At 34.8% G+C, this 25909-nt stretch overlaps 1 protein-coding gene across 1 annotated transcript in view; it reads left to right on the forward strand.

Annotated features, from left to right (window-relative positions):
• LOC123391891 (exocyst complex component 2-like) overlaps positions 1–25909 on the forward strand; it is a gene marked incomplete at its 3' end in the record, with an annotated part of 111345 nt that overhangs the window by 18034 nt on the left and 67402 nt on the right. Inside the window, 9 exon segments of the mRNA XM_045079426.1 lie at positions 6245–6310; positions 6479–6636; positions 7021–7142; positions 8926–8990; positions 14136–14216; positions 14669–14728; positions 15638–15699; positions 20409–20475; positions 24674–24790. Of these exon segments, the coding sequence (XP_044935361.1) occupies positions 6245–6310; positions 6479–6636; positions 7021–7142; positions 8926–8990; positions 14136–14216; positions 14669–14728; positions 15638–15699; positions 20409–20475; positions 24674–24790 (798 nt within the window).

Genomic DNA, 25909 nt, shown 5'->3' on the forward strand with positions numbered 1-25909 from the left:
ATAGGTGTTCAGAGAATAAAGTTTAGTAGCATTAAGAAATAGTGGACTGTTGGGGTGCCTGGGTAGCTCAGTTGGTTAAGTGTCTGCCTTTGGCTCAAGTCATGATCCCAGGGTCCTGAGACTGAGCCCTGCACTGGGATCCCTGCTCAGCAGAAACCCTACTTCTCTCTCTCCTTCTGCTCCCCCTGCTTGTGTGCTCTCTATCTCTCTCTTTATCAAATAAATAAATAAAATCTTAAAAAAAAAAGAAATAGTGGACTGTTTCATACTGAATAATGTCTAGATGGATTCACTCATCAAAAGAATTAGTACTTTAGGAAATGGATTTTAGACCTACTTATTTGTTTCCAGTCCAGTGTTTCTTCCTTCCAGATTGATTGCTGTAAGTCGCCTACCACACAAAGATAGTAGTTGCCTTATCTTGAGTTTTTTAGAGTTCATAAAATTCCTAAGATTTTCATCTGGAGTATTTTAGTGAAACATTAGTTGTTGGATATGCCTATGGTATTTTTACCTATCTGTATCTTTAAGCCTTTAAGAGATTATAGTTATAATTAGTAATTATAATTATAATTATTAGTTAATAATTATAATTATTTTAAAAATTGAGTATACTATACTGATTTGGGCATGTTTTTAAACTATTTATCCTCTATTGAAAAGCGAGAAAGACACTGAAGGGTAGTAGAAGGGAATGAAATGGAGGAGTTAGGAATGTGTGGTCACCATATCAAACTATTAGTGAAATCCAGAAACTTAATTAAATTAAAACTAGGAAGAGTTCCAAGTCTTTTGATAGTCGGTATTTAAACTCACATAAGAGAGTTTTGTAATATTTAAACAGTATTTACTTGAAGGGTTTTTTTCTAGTTAGAGAACTATTTTACTTTATCAAGAGCCCATCCGTTAAAGATTTAGATGGAGTTTCAGACAGTTTAAAAAATAGTTCTTCAAACCAGTCATGCCCATGTGAAGTAACATACATGAATCAGAACAGTGAAATCTAGCCGTTGGTCTTACCACAAAGTAGTTTTGGTCTGTGTGTGCAGGAAAGAGTTAAGGTTTTTAGTTAACGAAATGGTTAATATTAGGTTGAGATCTCACCTTTAGATATACCCTAAATATAATATAATTTGGAGTGAATATGTTAAGGCATCCAAATAATTTTTAAACACTAATAATCAACATTTTAAAAAGTTGTATGACTCATGGTATATAAATTAAAATGCACTTTATCTTCCAAAATTAGATTTTCTTTTAAAAATAGGGCAATATGTTGATAGGTAACTATTTTTTAATTAACAGTTTCAAGAGGTATGCTTTAAAACTAATTCCTGCCCTCTCCAATTTCTATGTATTTGGAGACCAGACCTTGAAGTTTGTAAATTATTTTGTCTAGTAAATGTCATCATGCATTCATTAGCACCTGTTTAATAGGCATAATTTAGTTTTAATTTTGATATATTTTGTAAGGATTGATCTTCACTCTTTTATTTGATTTAAAAATATTTAGAACAAAGCTATGAAATAACTAGCCCATTAAACAAGCCCACTATACAAAAAGTTCAGTATTAAGAACTGTGATAGCTAGAATTAGAAAAGCACCATCTATTATTAGTATACTTACAGTTTTATGCTGGCTTGACTCATTATTGAAACAAATTATGCCTTTATTTCAGAGCTCAATCCCTTTGTCCATAGCACACTAAACCAGCACTGTCATTTAGAGTTCAGAGAAATAGAACCAAGAAGATGTTGATTCTGCTTCCAACTGTGTATAAAGAGAAAGATTTACAAAAGGAATTTGGCTTACCTGATTATAGAGATTAAAAAGTCCCAGAATCTGCTGTCCTCTAGTTGGAGACTCAAGAACGCCCATGGTGTAGTTCCAATCTGAAAACCAAGAGGCTGGAGATCCAGGAAGTACCAATGTTTCAGTTCAATGTCCCCATTCAAGGCAGTGAAGCGGGAGGAGTTACCCCTTACTGGAAGGAGGGTCCAGCTTTTTTGTTCTAGTCAGGCCTTCCACTGATTGGATGGGTTCCACCCTCATTAATGAGGACAATCTGCTTTCCTTGGCCTACCAATTCAAATGTTAATCTCATCCAAAATCACTCTCACGGACATACCCAGAGTAATGTTAAATAAATATCTGAGCACCCTGTGGCCCACTCAGGTTAACAGGTAGAATTAACCATCACAAGGTCCTTAACTTAGGTTTTACAGTATAGAATTCCAGTGTCATTCTGTGCCTTTTCATATCACAGCGGGTGCTGGGTTCCTTAGCAATATCTGAATTCCACACCTATAGGAGCCCTCCCAACCCTCAAAATTCACAGGGAATTCTTAAACCTCTGCTTATCCCTTTTGCTATTTTAAATCTCCAGGAGAAGCAGTGAATCTGTTGGACTTTTTAGGAATATATCATAGGATTATGCCTGGCAGATCTCCTTCAAAGGGCCAGTTAGCCTTGTGAAGATGTAGGAGTTCAAGTTTTTTTAAAGAAGACCTTCAATTATCCTAGCAGTATGCTTTCTAAAATATATCCCAGGAGGTCCTGAGGAACGCTAACCCTGGGTGATCCTTCATTCACCAACTATTCTGAACACACTAAGTGACAGGTACTGATACATGTACATACACTACATATACATGTATGTACATGTAACACACATATAATGTAAATTCTAAAATATATAAATATATAAAATAGTGGCCAAGATAAATATGACATCTCCCCTCCTGGAGGGACAGAACCAAAATCAATTTTTAAAAAATTTATCTTAAATTTTGCTAATAGCTATAAAAGAAACAAGTAGGGTTCTAAGATAAAGAATATCATTGGGATGGAGGTCAGGAAAGATCTCTCTAAGGAGATGACACTGAAACCAAAACTTGAAACATAAGAGGGAAACAGCCACACAAAGAATCAGGGAAAAGAATGTATTGGGAAGAAACAACAGCACATTGCAAAGCCAAGGAAAGGAGCTTGGCATATTTGAAAAACAGAAAGAAGGTAAAAACATTCAGAGTATACTGAGCTGTGGTTTAGGGTATCAGGAGAAACGGGAGATGAGGCTAGAGGAGGAAGCAGGGACCAACTGACAAGGCTTTGTTACAGACCGTGGTAAAGAATGTGTATTCCAAGTATGGTGGGAAGCCACCTATAGACCCTAATTGGTGGAGTAACCTGATCAGAGTTTTGGTTTTAAAAAGACCAGTCTGGTTATCTGTTCAAGAATGAATTGGCAGGGAACAAAAGGCAGAGTGGGTAAACTATTAAAGCTGTCTGGGCAGGAAATGATGGTGTTTGGATTAAGCTTTTGTTAGTGTAGTGAAGTTGGAGAGAAAATGATAGATTTCATTTGTATTTTGGAAGTAGTGTTGACCAGACTTACTGATGGATCAGATGAGTAAGATGAGGGCAAGAGTTAACATAGAGCTACCAAATGGACTCTCAAATGAGTAGGTGTGACATTTACAAAGCCAGATAGACTTGAAGAACATGCTTGGAGGAAAATAGCAGTTTTCTATTTTTAATGTATTGAGTTTGAGGTTATTGTGAGTTATTCAAGAAGAGACATGAAGTAGACAATCTGAAAATCAGATTTGGGCTTCAGAGGAAAGATTTGGGGGAGAGATATAAATTTGGAAGTGTGACCTTGTTATTTATAATAAGAAATATATATGGTCTTTTTGGTTTGGGGCACAGATTCTAAAACCCTGGGAATTTCCTTAAATGAGGAAATTTTTTTGTTAATAATGTGTCTTTTGTTAATAACATGACCTCCATTGCCACCCAAGGATGGGGTGCTGATTGCTTGGATCACCAACGATACAATTAGAGGGTTTAAATTTATAGTCTAACCCTCAGACCTCTAAGTAGGGGAATGGAGCTGGAGGTTGAATCAGTTGCCAATGTCTGGTGATATAATCAGTCATGCCTTTGCAATGAAGCCTCCATAAAAACCCAAAGGACAGGGTTTAGAGAACTTCCAGGTTGGTGAATGTGTGGAGATGCAAGGAGAGGGCATGGAAGCACTGCATTCTTTCCTTATACCTTGCCCCAACCATTTCTGCGTTTTATCCTTTTATAATAAACTGGTAATCTAGTGGGTAAACATATTTCCTAGTTCTGTGAGCTGTTGTAACAAGTTAATTGAACCCATGCAGGGAATTATAAGAACCTCTGATCTGTAGCCAATAGATCAGAAGCACAAGTAACAACCTGGTCTTGAGATTGGCATCTAACTGTGTGTTGGGGGGGTGCAAATCTTGTAGGACTGGGCCTTTAACTTGTGGGATCAGATGTTATCTCTAGGTACATTGTGTCAGAATTGAGTTGAATTGAGGACACCCAACTGGTGTCTGGAGAATTCCTTGTTCTTGAGGGAAAACTCCTCCCCCAAATACACACATGTTGGAATTGAGTACAAAATCCAAAATAGGAAGACACTAGACTGAAATGATATGTGAAGCCTTGAGAATAAATTAGTGAGAGTGTATAGAGAACAAAAGTGCCTAAGACTAGGACACGGCAAACTGCGTTAATTTGAGAATAGCTAATATATCACCTTGTAAGCCTGGGGCCATTGATTTGCTTTTCTACACCTAGGCCACTATATTGCCTGAAGTGTTAACTTTGAATCAGAGCGTCACACTTTGACAGAAACAGAAAGTAGGCTAACAGACATTCAGGGCCAGTTGGACTTAACTGAGTGGTCATGACTCAGATGGGAGTCACTCTTGACATCTTTCCTTTCTCGCTGAAACACCCAGTAGAATTGACAGGTTCAGTCGCCTCTACCTTGGAATCTTGTGTCTGAGCCATCCGCACAAGTTCATGACTTACCTCCTTTCGCCTTAGTTGCTGTATTGCTCACCTAGGTGAGTGCAACATCCTTATAATTGGCTGTGCTAATACCAGCCCCTATAGTCACTTCTCACTGTCACTTTAAAACACTTAAGTTACTTCTCATTTGTTTTAAAAATAAAGGGACAAAAACATCAGCTTCTAAGTGAAATCCTCATTTATAAAGACTTTTGAGTATTGTTTCTTAATTAATTTAAGAATTTGCCTATTGAATTATTACTGAGGTGAATTTTAGGCTTAGTTTTTTCAAAAATTAATTTAATATAAAATTATACAATAAATGTAAATTAGAGCCTGAAAAGGTATGTATATATGCATATGTTGACCACTTTTTAACAGGTATGTCTGATGTTTTTATTGAAAACATTCAGCAACCCTTACCCTTCTTTTGCTCATTCATGTTAGTAATGCTTATCATAATAATGAACTCTGTAGACTGTTTCTCTGCCTTATACCAAAAATATATGGAACATTATTTGTATTTTAAAATTAACTTGAAGTCGTCAATTTGAAAGTTCTCTTGACATGTCTCTAGTGAATAATTCATAAGCATTTTACCTTTAAAGGATAATTTCACATTATGTTAGTGAAGTATCAGAATTTTTGTTTTTGCCGTACCATTTTGTTATTATTTCTTTATTTCGAAAGTTTTCCAAGTTCACCCTCCGTTCTCAGGCATTTTATATGATAATATTTAGTTGTTTGAAAATTTGGGAGTAAAAAGTTAACTAAAATCCAATTGAATATATTTCTCTTTTAATCAATGTAGTGTTCCACACCTACTTTAAGGAGAAAGAAATATCAGAGGAAAACATGGCTAGCAGTAAAATACATAAAAATATATATAGTTTTTTTTTAGAATTCTAGAATATATTCTCTCCTGAATTAAACTATAAAGTCCCTAAAAGAACAGTGATTTGTAATTTTTTAAAAATAAAATGCCAAGTATAATGCTTAAAGGAAGGGAATGGATAGCCCAAGATTCTTAGATGTTAATCAAGAGTGTATTTTTCCTTTTTTTTCTATACTATCTAATGAGAAAAGTATTGAGAAATTTATCCTGGGTATGATTTAGGTTTAACCATAAACAATTATTAATGAATATGACACCTGAAATTCACCTACAAAAGAAGTAATTTCAACTTAATTCTTAGACTTATTTATGGAAATTGTATTTAAAGGTTTTAAGAAGATGAAGAACTTCTTTTTGGAATAAGAAATTTTTTGTAAGTCTGTTTTTAAATCAGAAACTTAGATTATGTCTTAAACATTCCTTTCAGTCAAGCTACAACTTTATCTTATGGTCTCTTTATATACAACTGTTATCTGAAGACAACTAATATATTTGATTTTCCTTTTTTAATTTTTAAGACTGCAGAGAAATCAGGCCAGATTGAAAGATCAAAGAATGTAAGGCAAAGACAAAATGATTTTAAGGTAAGTTAAGGATAAGTATGTAGACTTTTTCACAGGGTAAGATTTTCTCGACCAAAGTTACTAGAAAACTTTACATTCAAACTATTCATCATTGTTCAGGCAGATTCTGTTAACTGATTTAGTCAAATTAATGACTTCTAATGAAGTTTTACTCTCATAATTATCTAGAAAATGATTCAAGAAGTAATGCAGTGTCTTGTGAAGTTGATCCGTGGAGCCCTGCTCCCACTCAGCATCCCAGAGTGTGGAGTGAGGCAGTATGGAGGCTGGGAGGTGAAATCTGAGCTCTCAGGACAGTGGCTTGCTCATGTCATCCAGACTATAAGGTAAATATGGACTCATTCTTCTGAAAAGGGGTAAATTTTTTTTGTCTTTTTGAGGGAAAAAGGAAATACCAACACATTCAATTTGGGATAAGATTTTTTAATATAGTCAACAAAGAATTTTACTGTCTTCTTGCCTCCAGTATTTCCTCTGTATCATAAAGCATCTAAGCTAAACCTGTTTGATGAGAATGTCATACTGAATGAGGATCTTCTTATTGTTTAATTCGGTATTAGCTGTATTATGATTCTATTATGGTTTTACTTTCCCTAGGCTTTCAGTATGATATTGTAGCTTATAACCTCTATAGCCTGGCCAAACTAATGACAGGGATTGCTTCAATATCATACTCTGCTCATTTTTGTTTTATTGTGTCTCTTTCACAGGCTTACTTATGAATCGTTGACTGCCCTTGAAATTCCTAATGACATGTTACAGACTATCCAGGATCTCATTTTGGATCTCCGAGTACGTTGTGTGATGGTCACATTGCAACACACAGCAGAAGGTATGTTAAGAAAAAATAATGACATTTGCTAGGTAATGATTATCTAAATATGCCACCTCTTTCTATCTTCTAATCCTTGAAAATTACAGAATTACTTTTATGGGAAATTGAATATTTTAGATCACAAATAGCTGCTCAATAGGATTTTTTTCCTTTTCTAAATATCTTTCCAAATCTATTTACCTGAGATGCCAGACCATGCATAAATTAATATGGATATACTTGAAAATATTTCAGGATATAAGAACATCCTTATGGCAAATGTTAAGTAGAAAAAAAGTATATTATAAAATGTATATAAGTATGAGTCCAGTTTTTGAAAAGATGTATACTATATTTTTTTAAAGATTTTATTTATTTATTTATCAGAGAAAGAGAGGAAGGGAAAGAGGACCAGCAGGGGGAGCAGTAGGCAGAGGCAGAAGGAGGCTCCTGCTGAAAAGGGGTCCGATGTGGGACTGGATCCTAAGACTCTGAGCCAAAGGCAGATACTTAACTGACTGAGCCACCCAGGCGTCCTGTATGTATATTTTAAATATTTAGAAATACCAGTGTAAAGTCAGAAGAAAGACTAACAGTGATTTTCTGTATAGTAGAAATTATAAGTGATGCACATTTTCTTTATATATTTTAGAATTTTTCAGGATTTTGTGCATATAATCATAAAAAAAAAGGGTTATCTTTATAAAGCAGCAATTTGGATATTAAATATTTTCAAAGGCAGCCAAGAACATCATTATAAATAACATAAGCCATAAGTGTCTGTCACCAGGACTTTCAAGTAGGAAGGTCACATTTTATGGCACCCTGGCGGCCCGGTCGGTTAAGTATCCAACTCTTGGTTTCGGCTCAGGTTAATGATCTTGTAGTTGTGGGATTGATCAAGTGCAACATTGGCTCTGTGTGCTCAGTGTGGACTCTGCTTCAGGTTCTTTCTCCTCTTCTTCCCTCTCACCGGTGCTCGCTCTCTCAAATAAATAAAATCTAAAAAAAAAAAAAAAAAGTCACATCTCTACAGAATTGGTGACTAAACATACTGTGTAACGGAAAGGGAACAGAATCCAGGTGAGAAACAGCAGTGTCCTCTGAATTTACCTGCTCCCACTAGGGACCTGAGACAGCCTGAAATGCTAAAGGTTGGGACAGGTAGCATTCCTTTGTAAATCATCAGAAGTGTCTAAGATTAGGGGCACCCGGGTGGCTCAGTTGGTTAAGTGACTGCCTTTGGGTCAGGTCATGATCCCAGAGTCTTGGGATTGAGCCCCACATCGGGCTCCCAGCTCCACGGGGAGTCTGCTTCTCCCCTGACTCTTCCCTTTCATGCTCCTTCTCACTCTCTCTCCCTCTCAAATGAATAAATAAAATCTTTAAAAAATCTTTTTTTAAAAGTGTCTAAGATTAAAACAATATAAATTTTTCATCAGATATTTTAGGAAAAAAATATTTTTGTAGCTTATTTTGTACATGTTAACTATTTTCAAGAGTGCTTTGAATAAGTAATAAACCATTATCTGAAGTTGTCATTAAGCCTAGCCTAGCAGTCTCCAAATTGGGCTAAATTTATTTACATTAATGTTTTTATGAAAAAAAAAATCCAGAAAACAATACATATTTAAATCCTTGAGTTTACCAGAATTATGTTTTATATTATTACTTATCTTTCATTTTTTTACAAACCCATATAAAACGATGAAAACCCATAATATTTACAGATTTTATCTCTGCAAAGTTCAACTAGATAATTATAATAGAAAAAGTATTTGTGTGCTTATTTTCTCTTTAGAAATAAAGAGGTTAGCTGAAAAGGAAGACTGGATGATTATAGATAATGAAGGACTGACTTCTCTTGTAAGTTTAAATTCTTTTCAGTGATTAATCATTAGTGTATATTATATTCAAAATAATGATTTATTTTATTAATAAGCATATATTCTAGGGGAGGCTGTGGGAGGGATGGGATAGCTAGGAGATGGTCATTGGGGAGGGTATGTGCTATGTATGGTGAGTGCTTTGAATTGTGTAAGACTGATTAATCACAGACTTGTACCCCTGAAACAAATAATACATTATATGTTAACTAAAAAATAAGCATATATTCTCTGCATTGTAATTCTATATCATTTTCAGAAATAGAAAAAAAAATAATGAAATAGAAATAATAATAGAAATAGAAATATATATTTAAATATATAGAAATATATAAAAATAGAAAAATATATAAAAATACATGTATAAATATATATAAATTACATATGTAATTTATATATATATAGAAAAATAAACTTCTTAATGCTTTCCTTTTCAGAGTCAATTTTGCTTAACACTAACCACAAATATTTAAAAATTAATAAAAACTGTGATTTCTTTTAGGGTACTCTTCATCATGTGTCACTGTTATCTGCATTACATTTTAAAATGGACTGTGCTTCATTCTAAGTTACCCAGTAACTTGTATTTTTTTAGAAAAATAAAATAGAAAGAAATGTTGGCGCTGGCCTCTAAGCCAAAACAAAACAAAACAAACAACAATAACAGCAAACCTCTCCAGATACATACATAGGTCAAGCAGGCAATTAAAAAGTTTAACTATAATATTAAGCAACTGTAACCATAGAATAATTTCATGTTTGTCACAAATACAAGTTAGAAGACTAAACTTTGTAGATGAAGGCAGAAACCTGACTGCATTCCCAGATGTATTTTCTCCATTTTTCTTTCTAAGTTAAAACAGAAACTGTTGGGATTAACAATGTGCTCTGCAAAACAACAACAACAACAACAAAACCTGCATTTTTTTCCAGCCTCCACTGGGATAGGATGTGAATAAAATTCTAGTCAACTAGATGTAGGAAGACTGGTCAGCTGTGTCTTGCGCCTAAGAAAGTGCTGGACTTTTCCCATGACAGGAATAAGGCCAGGGTGGTTGGAACTACAGTGGCCTTCTTGTGATCATGAGGCCATCCAGAGACAGAAGCCACAATAAGGATCACAATGAAGAAAGTCAGAAGGAGCCTTTCGTATTGACTGCATCACTAAGCTGCCACACTAGTTCAGTTTCTTTAATGTTAGAGAAAAAAGAAATGCCCACCTTGTCTAAAGGCCTTCGATGTTTTTAGCATCTGGATGTCAATTTAACTGATACACCTGCCTACGGGATCATTGTGGGAATCCATGAAACAGATGTGAAAACATGGTATATCATGAAAACTATTTTCAAAATAATTTTGAAAATCTAAGAGTCTCATCTGAACAGATGATGACTCTAAAATTAATATGCCATGTTTCTGATTGGCTCTGTGTGCTCAGTGTGGACTCTGCTTCAGGTTCTCTCTCCTCCTCTTCCCTCTCACCCGTGCTCTCTCTCTCAAATAAATAAATAAAATCTAAAAAAAACAAAAAAAAAAAAAAAAGTCACATCTTTACAGAATTGGTAACTAAATGTACCGTGTCAACAGAAAGGGAACAGAATCCCGGTTCAGTCCTTAGTTCTGTCTCATAGTAGTCATGCAATCTTTTTTTTTTTTTTTTAAAGTTTATTTATTTATCTCTACACCCAACATGGGGCCGGAACTCAGGACCATAAAACCAAGAGTTGCATGCTCTTCTGACTGAGCCAGTCAGATGATCCAGTAGCCATACACTCTTAAAGAAGTCGCTTTACCTCTCGGGGTCCCATTTAGTGCTTATGTGATAGCAACTGAATCTGGGTCCCGGTGAATGTTACATGATAACTGCCACATCTGGGTCCCACCGTGTGCTTATGTGGTGGCTGCCATATCTAAGTTTGGTTGTTTGATTATAGTAGTTAAACCTTTTTGAAAATATTTTGAAATGGCCACTATAGACTTGTTTGTAGTCAATTTAAAGCTTAACTATAATATTAAGAAACTGTAACTATAGAATAATTTCATGTTTGTCACAAATACAAGTAGAAGACTAAACTTTGTAGATGAATGACCCACAGAAAGTTATAATTCTGGTGTCAGCCATTGTGTCTTATAGCCAGATGTTGGTAAAGAAATATGCTAACATAATAGTGTTGATAAAGCTGAGCGTGTTTTAAGCTAGTCAGCATGGACCTCACTTCAGAAAAAAAAGGTGAATCAGTGCATAGAGTAAAAGTTGAAGCTCCAGCTCCAGCTTTGAGTATTTTAACCTAACATCTGTAAAATTCTTAAAACTTTGAACAATGACTTAAATTGTCTCAAATTCTATTATAGACTACTGATTTATATCTTAACATTTCCAAAGTACCAGTCACATTTTTTTTTAAAGACTTTATTTATTTATTTGACAGAGAGAGATCACAAGTAGGCAGAGAGGCAGGCAGAGAGAGAGAGGAGGAAGCAGGCTCCCTGCTGAGCAGAGAGCCTGATGCAGGACTCGATCCCAGGACCCTGAGATCATGCCCTGAGCCGAAGGCAGCGGCTTAACCCACTGAGCCACCCAGGCGCCCTACCAGTCACATTTTTATGAATAGTAATATATTTTTCTTTCCCTGAAATTTTTAATTTTTTAATTTTTTAAAATTTTCAATTCTGAGAACTTTCCTCTTTCCTAAGAACTGGAATGATTTGTGATAACTCCTTTAATCAGCTAAATTGGGTGGTTCCTAACAATATGCAGAGATAGTTCTGTTTCCTTTTAGAGAAAAGAAATAGCATATGTTTGTACTTTTACTCCCAGTTTAACTGAAACTACTAGAGTTCTCTGGTATTCCGTTTACTATATTAATATAAATATAAAAAGAAATTAAGAAAATCTAGTTCAGCTATTAATGCAAGAAATCTAAGTAACTACATATGAACATCAACATGTAATTCCCCGCAGTTGAATTTTGGATTTAATGCTATTATTATTTTAACATCTTAGATTTTCCCAACTTTTGAGGCAGGTAGGTTGGAGGGATAAGGTCAGGTATATAACAAACTTTTTGACTCTTGAAATACTTGTGTGCTGTTGGTATTTCATACTGTATGCTTTTATTTTTATTTATTTTGGGGGTACTTTGAAGTATTTTTATGGCACCCTCTTGTTGTTTCAAAGTGGAGTACTAAAATGATAGTAAGGTTGAGGCACTATTTTAGCTTTCATTAAGTGTGGGTTCCTTTTTGTAAAAAAGAAGAAAAAAGAATCATCTTTGTATATAGGTATCCCTTCTGTTCAGTTTTATCCCCCAATCTCTTTTAAAAATTGAAGCATTTGCACATAGCTTTTCAGTTGAACTATGAGCCTTATGTAGCCTTGTGCTCCTGAGTGAAACCCAGACCCCTAGCCTCCTCTTGTACTGCCAAGCTCACGGTTAGTGGTTGCGATGCACTGCTATTCTTGTGGTTCCACAACCCATTTGGTCTCTGCCCATGCTGGCCTATGCACATGTTGTCCTGCCCCCTTCCCTTATCTTTTAAGGGATTGACTCCTCTTCCCCTTCAAATGTCAGCTTAAACATTTTTCACTAAGTCTTCTTTGTCTTAGTTGGAGCAGATTCCCCTCCAGCATCCTCCTCCTCATCATCATCAATTTTTCTCTGAGCTCCCATTTGTTCTTTTCATGTATATAAAAAATAACTGTAATGACTTTGGAATTAAAGATCATAGACTTCCTATAAATAATATTAGTAACATTAAATTTTGAGCAGTTCCAGACATGTAGAAGATCTAGGAGACTGAGCTCAGAATATATCCTGGAAGTGGTATTTAAAATATGAATTTGTGGGGCACCTCTTTTTAAAAGTATTTTCTTATTGGCCTTATCTTTAAACTTCTTAAAAATAAGATTTTCTTGGGGCACCTGGGTGGTTCAGTTGGTTAAGCGTCTTACTCCTGATATCAGCTCAGGTCATGATCTCAGGGTCATGAGATGGAGCCCCACATCAGGCTCACCACTGAAGGTGGAGTCTGCTTAAGATTCTCTTTCTCCCTCTGCCCCTACCAATTGAGCATGCTTTCTTTCTCTCAAAATAATAATAATAAAATATAAACTTGTTATATCTGTTCATCAGGTCATTTGCCTCTCAGTAGAATTTTGAAGAAAAATTTTATTTATACCTGACTTTTGTTCTAGAAGTAGGTATATTTTAGAATTTCAAGCAAGTGTAAAACATGCCAAATCTAAATCTTGATGTCTAAGAGATTATCTATTAAATTGTTGGCATCTGTTTTCCTTTCAATAAAACTGTAAAATTGAGAGTTTTAGGTCATTATTTGCTTCTGTTCAATATCTTTTATAATTTTTTTTTTTTATTTTTTCAGTGTTTCCAAGATTCATTGTTTTAAGTACCACAGTCAGTGCTCCGTGCAATACATGCCCTCCTTAATACCCACCACCAGGCTCACCTAACCCCCCACCCCGTTCCTTCCAAAACCTTCAGTTTGTTTCTCAGAGTCCACAGTCTCTCATGGTTCATGAGACTCCTCCTCTGATTTCCCCCAAATCACTTTTCATTTCCTTCTCCTAGTGTCCTCCATGTTATTCCTTATGCTCCACAAGTAAGTAAAACCATATAATTGACTTTCTCTGCTTGACTTATTTTACTCAGCATAACGTCAAAAAATGGGCAGAATACATGAACAGACAGTTGCCCAGTAAAGACATACAAATGGCTAACAGACACATGAAAAAATGTTCATCATCATTAGCCACCAGGGAGATTCAAATCCAAACCTCATTGAGATATCATCTTACACCAATGAGAATGGCCGAAATTAATAAGACAGTAAGCAACAAGTTTTGGAGAGAATTTGGAGAAAGGAGAACCCTCTTACACTGTGGTGGGAATGCAAGTTGGTGTAGCCCCTTTGGAAAACAGTGTGGAGATTCCTTAAGGAATTAAAAATAGAGCTTCCCTATGACCCTGCAATCACACTACGGGGTATTTACCCCAGTGATACAGATGTAGTGAAAAGAAGGGCCATCTGTGCCGCAGTGTTCAGCATCTTAATAGCCAATGCTTATTTTTGAGTTTTAAGATAACATATTTTTTTTTTCCTTCAGCCATATCAGTTTGAGCAGTGCATTGTACATTCTCTGCAGTCACTCAAAGGAGTTCTAGAGTGCAAGCCTGGAGAAGCCAGTGTAAGTTTTCCATTAAATTCAACTTCTGTTTCAGTCTTTTCCAGGAACCTGTGGGAATCACATTTGTAAATAAGTCATTTCAGCTCTAGAGAGCTTTTCCCTCAGCTGCTTGCTTGTTTTATTTCATTTAATTGCATAGGGTGTCAATCTTCGTTCCATGATAGGCTGACAAGTTAAAATGTGAATTCATTATAGGTAGAGTAATTGGAATCATCAACACTTTGTATACAGAGAGAATGACTGACCTGAATGTTGTCAGGCTGCTCCATGCCAGTGTATTCTCAGGCCAAAAACACTGCCTGGAATGCAGCTCTTTATCACTGTCCCTTTCAGATTAAGGTTACCCACACTGGAAGCAGTTTCCCATGTGATTCTTTTTATATCAGGCTTCATAAACACAAAATTTTGTTTTCTCAGTGAAGTCCAAAAACTTACCAAATTCTTCTTTGTAGGTCTTTCAACAACCTAAAACACAGGAGGAGGTTTGTCAACTCAGCATCAATATCATGCAGGTAATATGTAAAAGCACTGATGCCCTGAAACCTGAAATAAAACAAATTATGGTAAACCCCCACCTATTAATAATATATATATAACATTATTTTTTCATCTTGTCTGAGTCTGTAATAGTTTATGGCAAGTAAGGTAACAAAGTTCAAGGTAGGATTAATTCCAGCTTGTTCTAGCAATACCCCTTTATATTATACCTCTTTTTATATACATTTATACTTTTATATACTTTTTAAAAGTATACTTTTGTATACTTTATATTATACTTTTTTGTGTGTGTTCCTCTTACTTTATGTTACAGCACAAATTAAATGACATGATAGTTGTTTTACATTGTGTCTACAGTGTGAAGTTCTTTGGTTGGGACTAGTGCTTTTGTCAGAACATAACAAAGTTGAGCATGCAATTAAGTGGATGAAAGGAAGGAAAAGGTCTTTTTCCTAAAATTCAGGAATTTATAGTTGGATCAAAACATAGGTGCTTTAAATCTTTCAGCATTTAATTTATGTACATATACGGGATATTTATTCTATCACTTCTGGGAGATACACATACATACATAAATATCACTTAAATCACATAAATATCACTTAGTATACATTTGGGTTTTTTTATTTACATAGGATTATTGGGGCACCTGGGTGGCTCAGTTGGTTAAGCATCTGACTGTTGATTTCAGCTCAGGTCATGAACTAAGGGCCATGAGACTAAGCCTTGCGTCAGGCTCTGATGCCGTGCTAGAGCCTGCTTAATATTCTCTCTCTCCTTCTGCCCACCCCTCTCCATTTGTGAGTGTATGTGCATACACTCTCTTAAAAAAAAAGGAATTTATTTACAGAAAGTTATTTTTAATGTCCAAATTGATTAATATCTAAGAATCATGTTACTGAAACTTCTTATTTTTAACTTAGATTTTTATATACTGTCTGGAACAGTTGAGCACTAAGCCTGATGCAGATGTAGATACTACACAGTAAGTAAACTGAAACTAATCTCACTGATGCATTTAGGAGGATTAAAAATACAGACTAATGTTTTATATGTAGTCTTATAAACTAAGACAATAAGAGAGATAGATTATATACATTAAAATTATATTTTTATATATTTGACCTGTATTTGTATATAATTTCTTCATCTTCTGAACTCATTTTAGCATTCCTAGAAAAATGTTGAGCAAACTGAACACCTGATTGGTTACTAATTACTGAAAGCAACAAGTTTTATAAATAGTAATGAAAATTAAGATATATAATTCCTAGTTGATAACCTTTAGAATTCTGATGTTAGAGAATTAGCTATACTCTTGTTAAAGACTAATTTTTCTAGTAGAATTAAGTCTAGGTCAGGCTTAGTTATTTGAGCTTCAGAGGATACATGTTGATTCTTAACATTTACAAATTCTGATAATAATTCTTTTATAATATTGTTCTGTAGAATCTTTTAGTATGTAATTTATCTGAATGTTACTGAATGATATTTGGCATATGTAACTTCTGTGTTAAGGTTAATGCTCTGACACAGAAAATACTGAAATAAATGCCATTTAAGGTATTTCTAACAGGTATAAATTGGTATATATAAAACCAGGTAATGGGGATTAAGGAGTGCACTTGTTGTGGTGAGCAGGAGGAATGTATAGAACTGTCAAATTGCTATATTGTACACCTAAAACTAATATAACACTGTATGTGGAGTTTAAAATAAAATGACATAAATTTTTAAAAAAAGCAAAGTTCAGAAATACATAGCACTATGTATTAGAATTCAGTGGTGTCTAAAACAGAAATTGTAACAAAACAATATGGAAGGAAAGACGTTTAATCAACAGTATCAGGAAATTGATTAACAGCACAAATTCCTGGTGGATCGTGTTAAATATATAACATCAATACAGAAAAGCTACAGTTCAATATTTATTAAGTCTCAAAGAGGCAGTAGCATTATACACTGTGAGACTTTATATTTTGGATACTCACCCTTTACTGGATATGTCATTTGTAAACCAATACCAAGAATATCACAAAGATGGAAAACTTCTCAAATTACCAATTTATACCTTAAGGATATTTTTAACAGGAGTGAGGTGGTATCTCATTGTATCTTTGATTTTGCATTTCCCTAATGATAAGTAATGATGAACATCTTTTCATGTGTCTTGGCCATCTGGATGTCTTTTTTGGAGAAATGTCTGTTCATGTGTTCTGCTCATTTTTAAATTTGTTGTTTGGGTGTTGAACTTTGTGTTTTGGATACTAACCCGTTATTGGATATGTCATTTGTAGATTATCTTCTTCCATTCTGTAGGTTGCCTTTTAGTTTTAAGATTGTTTTCTTTGCTGGGCAGAAGCTTTTTAATTTGATGTAGTCCCAGTGGTTGACTTTTGCTTTTGTTTCCCTTGCAGCAGGCAAGTTATCTAGAAAAAGTTGCTCTGGCTAGTATTGAAGTGGTTACTGCCTGTGTTCTGTTCTAGGTTTCTTATGGTTTCAGGTCTCACTTCTAGGTTTTTAATCCATTTTGAATTTATTTTTGTGTATTGTGTGATAAAATGGTCCCGTTTCTTTTTTTGGATGGTGCTGTCCAGTTTTCCCAACACCATTTCTTGAAGAGACTGTCCTTTTGCATATTCTTTTCTGCTTTGTCAAAGATGAAGTGTCCTGGGGTGCCTGGATGGCTCAGTTGTTAAACGTCTGCCTTTGGCTCAGGTCATGATCTCAGGGTTCTGGGATCAAGCCCCGCATTGGGCTCTCTGATTAGCAGGAAGCCTGCTTTTCCCTCTCCTACTCCCCTTGCTCTCTGTCTCTCTCTCTCTCTCTGTCAAATAAATAAATAAAATCTTTTTTAAAAAAAATTAAGTGACCGTATGATATTAGTTTAGTCTTGGTTTTTTGTTCTGTTCCATTGATCCATGTTTTCCATTTTTTGTGCCAATACCATACTGTCTTGATGACTACAGCCATTGGTATTTTGATAGGAATTGCATTAAAAGTATAGATTGCTTTGTGTAATACATACATTTTAACAATATTTGTTCTTCCAATCCATGAGCGTGGAATGTCATTTCATTTTTTGGTCTTTAATTTCTTTTCATCAGTGTTTTACAGTTTTCAGTGTACAGATCTTTTGCCTGTCTGGTTAAGTTTATTCCTGGGTATTTTGTTATTTTTGGTGCAGTTGTATATGGGATTTTTTTTTCTTAATTTCTCTTTCTGCTACTTTATTACTAGTGTATAGGAACTCAGCAGATTCCTGTACATTGATTTTCTATACTGTGACTTTGCTGAATTCATTTATTAGTTCTAGTAGGTTTTTGGTGGGAGTCTTTGGGGTTTTCCCTATGTTTTCTGAACTTTATTTTCTGTTCTATTCATTCGTATATGTTTTATATCTTTTTGTATTATTTTAATGTTCATTACTTTGCATTTTTAATTAAGATTGGTATCTTTTTATTGATTCTATTTTCAAATATTATTTGATATTTTCATTTATTTACTGTTCCATATGAATTCTAAAATCCATTGGTTAAGTTTAAGGAAAAGAATTCCTGCTAAAGTGTTGATTATCATTCTATTTTATCACTTGATCAGTGGATTATAGTATTTCCTCCCCTGCAATTTTGTATCTTTGGTCATTGTTGATTATTAGCTAATTTCCTAACTTAGCTCACCTATAAGTGGTTTATTATGTAAATGAGCTTGAAAAGCACTCTGGAGATTCTGATAGTTAAAAACATTTCAATTAATTTGAATCTGTACCTCAATATTAAATTATTAGCTATTTTCCCCTTTGGTTTTTTTTTTTAATTGTGTTGTGTTATTCACCATGCAATACATCATTAGTTTTTGAAGCAGTGTTCCAAGATACATTGTCCACATATAACTCCCAGTGTTCCTAGTAATCCGTGGAATACCCACCTTAATACCCACCATCAGGCTCACCCATCCCTCCACCCCATCCCCTCTAAAACCCTCAGTTTGTTTCTCAGAGTTCACAGTCTCTCATGGTTCACCTCCCCCTCCAATTTACCTCCCTTCACTTTTCCTTTCCTTCTCTTAATGTCCTCCATGTTTTTCCTTATGTTCCACAAGTAAGTGAAACCATATGAGACTTACCACAAGTAAGTCTCTGCTTGACTTATTTTATTCAACATAATCTCTTCCAGTCCCATCCATGGTGATACAAAAGTTGGGTATTCATCCTTTCTAATGGCTGAGTAATATTCCATTGTATATATGGACTACATCTTCTTAATCCTTATGTCTGTTGAAGGGCATCTCGGCTCTTTCCACACTTTGGCGATCGTGGACATTGCTGCTATGAACATTGGGGTACAGATGGCCCTTCTTTTCACTGCATCTGTATCTTTGGGGTAAATACCCAGTAGTACAATTGCCAGGTCATGGAATAGCTCTATATTTAATTTTCTGAGGAATCTCCACACTGTTTCTAAAGTGGCTGCACCAACTTGCATTCCTACCAACAGTGAGAAAGAGGGTTCCCCTTTTTCCACAACCTCTCTGACATTTGTTTTTATCCTGCCTTGTTAATTTTTGCCGTTCTAACTGTGTAAGGTGGTATTTCAATGTGGTTTTGATTTGGAATTGCCTAATGGCTAATGATGATGAACATTTTTTCATGTGTCGTTAGCCATTTGTATGTCTTTACTGGACAAGTGTCTGTTCATGTCTTCTGCCCATTTTTGACTTGATTATATGTTTTTTTTTTGGGTGTGTTGAGTTTGAAAGTTCTTTATAGCTCTTGGATATCAGCCCTTTGTAGTGTCATTAATATCCTCTCCCATTCTTTGGGTTGCCTCTTTGTTTTGTTGACTGTTTCCTTTGCTGCACAGAAGCTTTTGATCTTGATGAAGTCCCAAAAGGTCATTTTTGCTTTTGTTTCCCTTGCCTTTGAAGACATGTCTTGAAAGAAGTTGCTATAGTCAATGTGAGACGTGTCTTGAAAGAAGCTGCTGTAGCCAGTGTTGAAGAGGTTATTGCCTAGGTTCTCCTCTAGGATTTTGATGGATTCCTGTCTCACATTGAGGTCTTTCATCCATTTTGAATTTATCTTTGTGTATGGTGTAAGAAAATGGTTGAGTTTTATTCTTCTGTACTGAGCTGTCCCAATTTTCCCAGCACCATTTGTTGAAGAGATTGTCTTTTTCCCACAGGATTTCTTTTCCTGCTTTGTTGAAGATTATTTGGCCATAGAGTTGAGGGTCTCTACTCTGTTCCACTGGTCTATGTGTCTGTTTTTGTGCCAGTACCATGCTGTCTTGGTGATCACAGCTTTGTAATAAAGCTTGAAATTAGGCAGTGTGATGCCTCCAGCTTTGTTTTTCATTTTTCATTTCATTTCATTTCATTTTCAACATTTCCTTGGCCATTCGGGTCTTTTCTCCCTTTGGTGATTTTTAAAAATTTAATTTGAGTATTGAGAAAACCCCAAACAAATAGCATATGACCTGTATTAATAGATAGCCTATTGTGTCTATTTTGAGCTGTTAATTGTTAAATATAAAGCAGAGAGTTATGAGATTTTTGACCAAAAGATTTTAAAGTCAAGTTTACATAAAGTTCATTGCATTTTTTATTGAGTTGTAATAGATATATGACATTATATTAACATTGCTAATTTTTGTGCTTTAATTGTTACTGTTCTCTTACTTGCTTCCTTTTTAGTCTTTCAGTTGATGTTTCTTCTCCCGATTTGTTTGGAAGTATCCATGAAGATTTCAGTTTGACTTCTGTAAGTAAGATGATAAATAAAAAGCTAAACTTACCATTTTTAAATTATATAATGACTTATAAATGAGTCTAAATTACTTTGCTTATAAATCAGTCTAAATTACTTTGAGAGGCAGATATTGTATTCCTGTTGTAGTATACTTTTCTATAATTTTGAACTGTGCTTTATTTTGTGAAAATTTTAGTAAAAATATAATTTTATATGTATTCCACAACTTAAAAACCTTTTAGTTGAAGTTGTTATTTAAGTGGTTCCATCTACTCCTTGCATAATTCAAGTTTTTGAGTGTGAAGAGGTGCCCTAATGGTTCCTTGCTATTTGAAAGTTGAAGAGGCAGCAGAAGATGGGGGCCCATCTCCCCATGTTTTTCCTCTTTAACTAGAGAAGTTATTTCTGTAAGTTCCCTAATAGCATTTCATTTGAACATAAAGTTCTGTGGCAAAACAAAGCCAGCCATACCACCTTTTTATATATGCATAGTTATATCGTATTTCAGCATATACAGGTATTTGGGGATGATTAACATACATACTTTATTATATGTATAAATTTAGCTCTTTAAATTTAGACCTGTCCATCCTTAAAAAAAAAAAAATAACACTCTCTGGTTTGTCATTTGCTTGAAGGGTGTATGTGTGTGTGTGTACATGTATGTATATATATATGTATCTCTCAAGAAAAAAAAATATGACCAAACTTTCCTGCCCTGTATCATTACCACAGATATTATATTTTTTATAAGTATGAACTCCTAGTTAAAGAATTTGTTATAATAGGAAAGATCAAAAATTCAGTTTGGGACCAGATGAATTAAATGAGTGACATTCAAGCAGAGATATTTAGCAGGTGATTAGATATATGTGTCTGGACTCCAGGAAAGAAATCTAAATACAGATTTGTGAATAAGTAATACACAGTTGACCCTTGAGGATAGGCTAGGGTCATCGATGCCCCATTCAATCAAAAATCTGTTTGTAACTTTTGACTCCCCTAAAACTTAACTACCAATAGTCTATTGTTGAGCAAAAGCCTTCCCAATAACAGGCAATTAACACGTTTTATATGTTATTATGTTATATGTTATATGCTATATCACAGTATCACAATAAAGTAAGAGAAAAGAAAATGTTACCAAAATCATAAGGAAGAGAAAATACATTTACAGTACTGTACTATATGTATCAAAAAAAATCGCATATAAGTGGACTGGTACATTTTGAACCTGTGTTGTTCAGGGGTAAACTGTATAAGGAATACAAGGCCTGGGAGTGGAAAATACTAGGAAAAATATTGGTAGAATGAGAGGAGGGCCAGATATATAAAAATATCATTGGGGTACCAATATTTAAGGGATGGCCAGAAGCAGAGAGCCTCAAAGTTCCCAAAAAAGAATAATCAGAGAGAGAGAGAGAGAAGAAAATTCAAATGAAAAAGTGTTCCTGAGAGAGATGGAAGAGATAATTTAAACAAAGGAGTATTTAACAGTTTCAAAGACTAGCAGAAGATCAGGTGGGTCAGATGAAAACTGGAGCGTTACGGGCTTGGCAGTTAGGCGGTAGCCTGTAGGAGAAGCATATCAGTGGATTGCTAATGAGCTATCTGAACATGTATAGGAGCCAAGGAAGTTGATGTAATGAGTTTGGATCATTCTTTGCACTGTGAACTTAGTAGACTAGAGAGACACAGGCTGGAGGAATGAGCCTTCTAAACTGAGAAGGGCCTTAGGAGCTATTGGGCCAACTATGCTTTTCTTCTCTGCCCTTTAGAACAAGCCTGATTTCTACATGACAATCTTTTTAGTGTTTGAAAACATTTGTTGTGTGGGCTTGGAATCTTCCTTTCTCTTAGGTAACACCCTAAATCTTTTAGGCATCTCTTAGTAGATATGGCAGTGAGTCTCCTCTTAATCTACTTCTGTCCTCTTTCAAGAATGGAGTACCGGACTCTGATGTGGCCCTGGCAACTGGGAAGCAGCCAGAACTACACATTATGTTACATCTCTATTGTGTCACATTGAACTTACTGTCAACCACACAGCAGGTGTTTCATACTTGCTTTTCCCAGTCACAGGACCTTGTCTCTCCCATTTTACTCCCTAAAATTGTTCATTTGGTACCAAATTTAGTTCCTGTGTTTTTCTGCATTTGTATGATAACTCATTAGATTTGACGCAGATTATTGAGATATTCTTAGGGTTTTGTTCTATTATTCGGCGGAGAGGCAGTTATGGTATGGTAGAGGTCCAGGTTGCTTCCTGGTCTTCTTACTGACTGAATAATCTTGGGCATGTCATTGAGGGTGTCCAGTTTTCTCCTGGAGAAAATTGAGATGGTAATGCCTACAATCTAGAGATTCTGTGAGAAATAATTGAAATAATACATAATTGGCAAGTACTGCCTTTGATAGGTTGAGTTGTTATTTTCAAACATACATATTCATTTAAGTTGCTAGTAAGCTTTTAATAAATACTCAAGTTTAAGAATTTGATTATTGTAGTGTTCAATTATTCTTCCCACTTTGACTTCTTCTGACTGATCAGAGTTGGGAAGAAAAATATGATTATCAAGAGTAAGACTTCAAATCACTCAAACTATTTTTCCATTTTGGAGGAAAAACAATGCAGATTATAGGGAGAAAATTTAAAAAAGCGTTAATTAACAGGGCAGAGAGGATGTGGCATGCCCCGGGGTCTGTTAGACTATAAAATTAATATTTGGAGGAAAAGGTAATTGAGGATTGATCTTGTAACTGAAAAACCAGTTGAGATTTTTGCAGAGTGCAGCATGTTTAGAGTGGCTGATGACACCTTATGCTTTCTTTATTTTATGTTCTTTATGAGGACCACCATATAATGATAATACCAAGTATGGGGCAGGAGGGAATATACCCCTTCCTCAAACTGACCTGTGTGCCTATGCAGTGATGTTTACTGCTTTCCTTCTGGTTCTCATTTGCCATTTATTCACACAAAATGTGGAGGAGTGGTATACATAACAGAGCCCTATTTTCCTCGTTTGGTAATTTATTTCCCATCCATCGATTAATTCAAGGCCATTCACAACCTTTCATTTACTCGAGGATGCTTTTAATAACTCCTTGCCCTTTAATTATATTTGTTGATGACCAAAAGGGGCACTGAATAGGCCACTGTGCCAGCAATAGATAATAATATTTTAAATAAAGAAATTTAGAAAGTTTTAAAATTTTTGATGGAGCTAAATGAAATTATTAGGAGGTATAAGCTGTACTTGGCAACTGAGTTCAGAGTGTTGACTTTAACATAAGTTATATATAAAACAGTAAGCAAAATATGGTTGAAAATTTTTCCTGGAAAGTAGTTTTGCCTTAATGTTTAGTCAAGGGATCCTAAATTAAAGCCCTAAATTAGTCACTGTTGTTCTAGAGAATGCTTTCACACTGAGGGAGCATGGGAAAGTATTCTTGGTGAGCCACAACAGCAGAGATAACTGCCATTCCTGGAATTTTGTATACAAAAATAGTTCTTCTGAACTATAAGATAATGTTTATTCATCAGCCTTGGGGTGTGGTAATTTTAATAAGAAATCACCTTAAAGTGGCTAGAACCCTGGAGAACATAGAGTATGAGGCTCTAGCCCTCTTCATATCCAATACTATGGGAAAGTTCCCTGCTTTTATTTTATCACTCCCCATGAGAGGGAAACTATTCTACACAATATGCATCTGTGAAGGCCCAGTTTTTGGAAGGACCCCATCATATAGATGGCATTATAATTCTCTTTCAAGTTAAGAAAAATTTATAAATTACTTTCTATGAATTTTTACATTTGTAACTATTTTAAAATATTAATTTTTATAGCCTTTTTTGTTGCAAAAAATATTGGGCAGAATAACCAGTAAAATAAACCCCTTTCACAAGAACAACAGCTGATCCTACCTTACTAGTTAGCTGTTTTTCCGTACAACTATTAAATTTCAAAAGACAGCATTATTTGACTCTTTAGTGTATTATGTAATAATAAGCAGTTATAAAATATAGAGTTACAGAATTATATTGTTTCTCTCTATATTATTATTGGGGAAAAAAGGGACCAAGAAAAACAAAACATTGAATATTGATATTAAACATGAAGAGATTATAATTAAATGTAATAAATGATAACTGTTACCCAGTTTGTTATTTTAAATGTAATTTTCTAAACATTTGTTTTACTTTTAGGAACAGAGACTTTTGATAGTCCTGAGTAACTGCTGCTACCTAGAACGTCACACTTTTCTGAATATAGCAGAGCATTTTGAAAAGCACAACTTCCAAGGAATAGAGAAAATAACACAGGTAAATGAATTATGCTAAATTAACAAGGTGGTTATTTTAACAATTTAGTTTCCAAACTACTTTCTTAGTACTTTTCTACATAAGCAAAGTAGAAAAGTCTCTTTTGCTTTTCCTATACTTTTCTGTCCTTACCCTCCCCACACTCATATACCTTCCTCATCTTCACCCTACCTGACTTTGAATGACTCCTGCCCTTCTTATAACTCACCTTGAGAATTGTTAATTTAATATTCTCTTCTTTTCTTTAGATCAAAGTTTTCTCAAGGCAAAAGCTGATTTACTCCTCACACAGGCTGTTTGTTCAAAGTAAGTAAGGGAAAAAGAGAAAATAGGAAAGAAAGGCATCAAACCCAAATCTTTAAGAATCATCTCAAATTTGGCTCCTTTTAGGTTAATACTTTACTTTAGAGCCAACAGCAAACTCCCTGAGCCTGCAGATAAACCTCTTCCTGCTTATTCACACCTCTTCTTCCTCAGCCCCTTTCCAAATGACCACAATGATGCTTTTGCTTTTCACTATGCTGAAGCATGGGTACAAGTGCTCAAGCACAGGGACACACACAAAGACTCACACACCAGAGTGGCTACAACCGCCTTCCTCCGGAGGTTTAATGACTTACCTGAAAAATACATGCTCTCCACTCTCTAATCCAAGTTGGATAAAAATGAGTGCTGTATAGATCAATGGAGTAGGTTTTTCTTTAGATGTTATACTTTGTTTATATTTTTTCAAGTAAGCAGAAAAGGAAAAACTGAAACAACCTTCTTATTAAAGGTTGGTTGGTTCTTGGGCAAAGGTTTATCAGATTTCTAAGTAAAACTAAGCTAGAACCACTTTAACAGTATTCTCAGTGCAAAAAATAAGAAAGATAATGATCTTGTTAATCTTATAATCAAAAAGCACTCTTGATAGATTGCATACTTTTTACAAATGATAGTTACGGTTTATGAACTAGAAGTAGATTTTTTTTTTTTTCAAAGAATGAAAATGTCAAAGTGGGTGGCTCTGTCTTGTTTTCCTGCCTTTTCGTAAAGATTAATCATCTTGATGAGAAATGTGACTTAAGGCTGTAGGGCCAAATGTTGAGTTTATTTCCAGAAATTTTTGTATTGAGAGTT

Source organism: Mustela putorius, unplaced genomic scaffold, assembly GCF_011764305.1.
Source record: "Mustela putorius furo isolate JIRA1106 unplaced genomic scaffold, ASM1176430v1.1 tig00000390_pilon_pilon_pilon, whole genome shotgun sequence".
Lineage (NCBI taxonomy): Eukaryota > Metazoa > Chordata > Mammalia > Carnivora > Mustelidae > Mustela > Mustela putorius.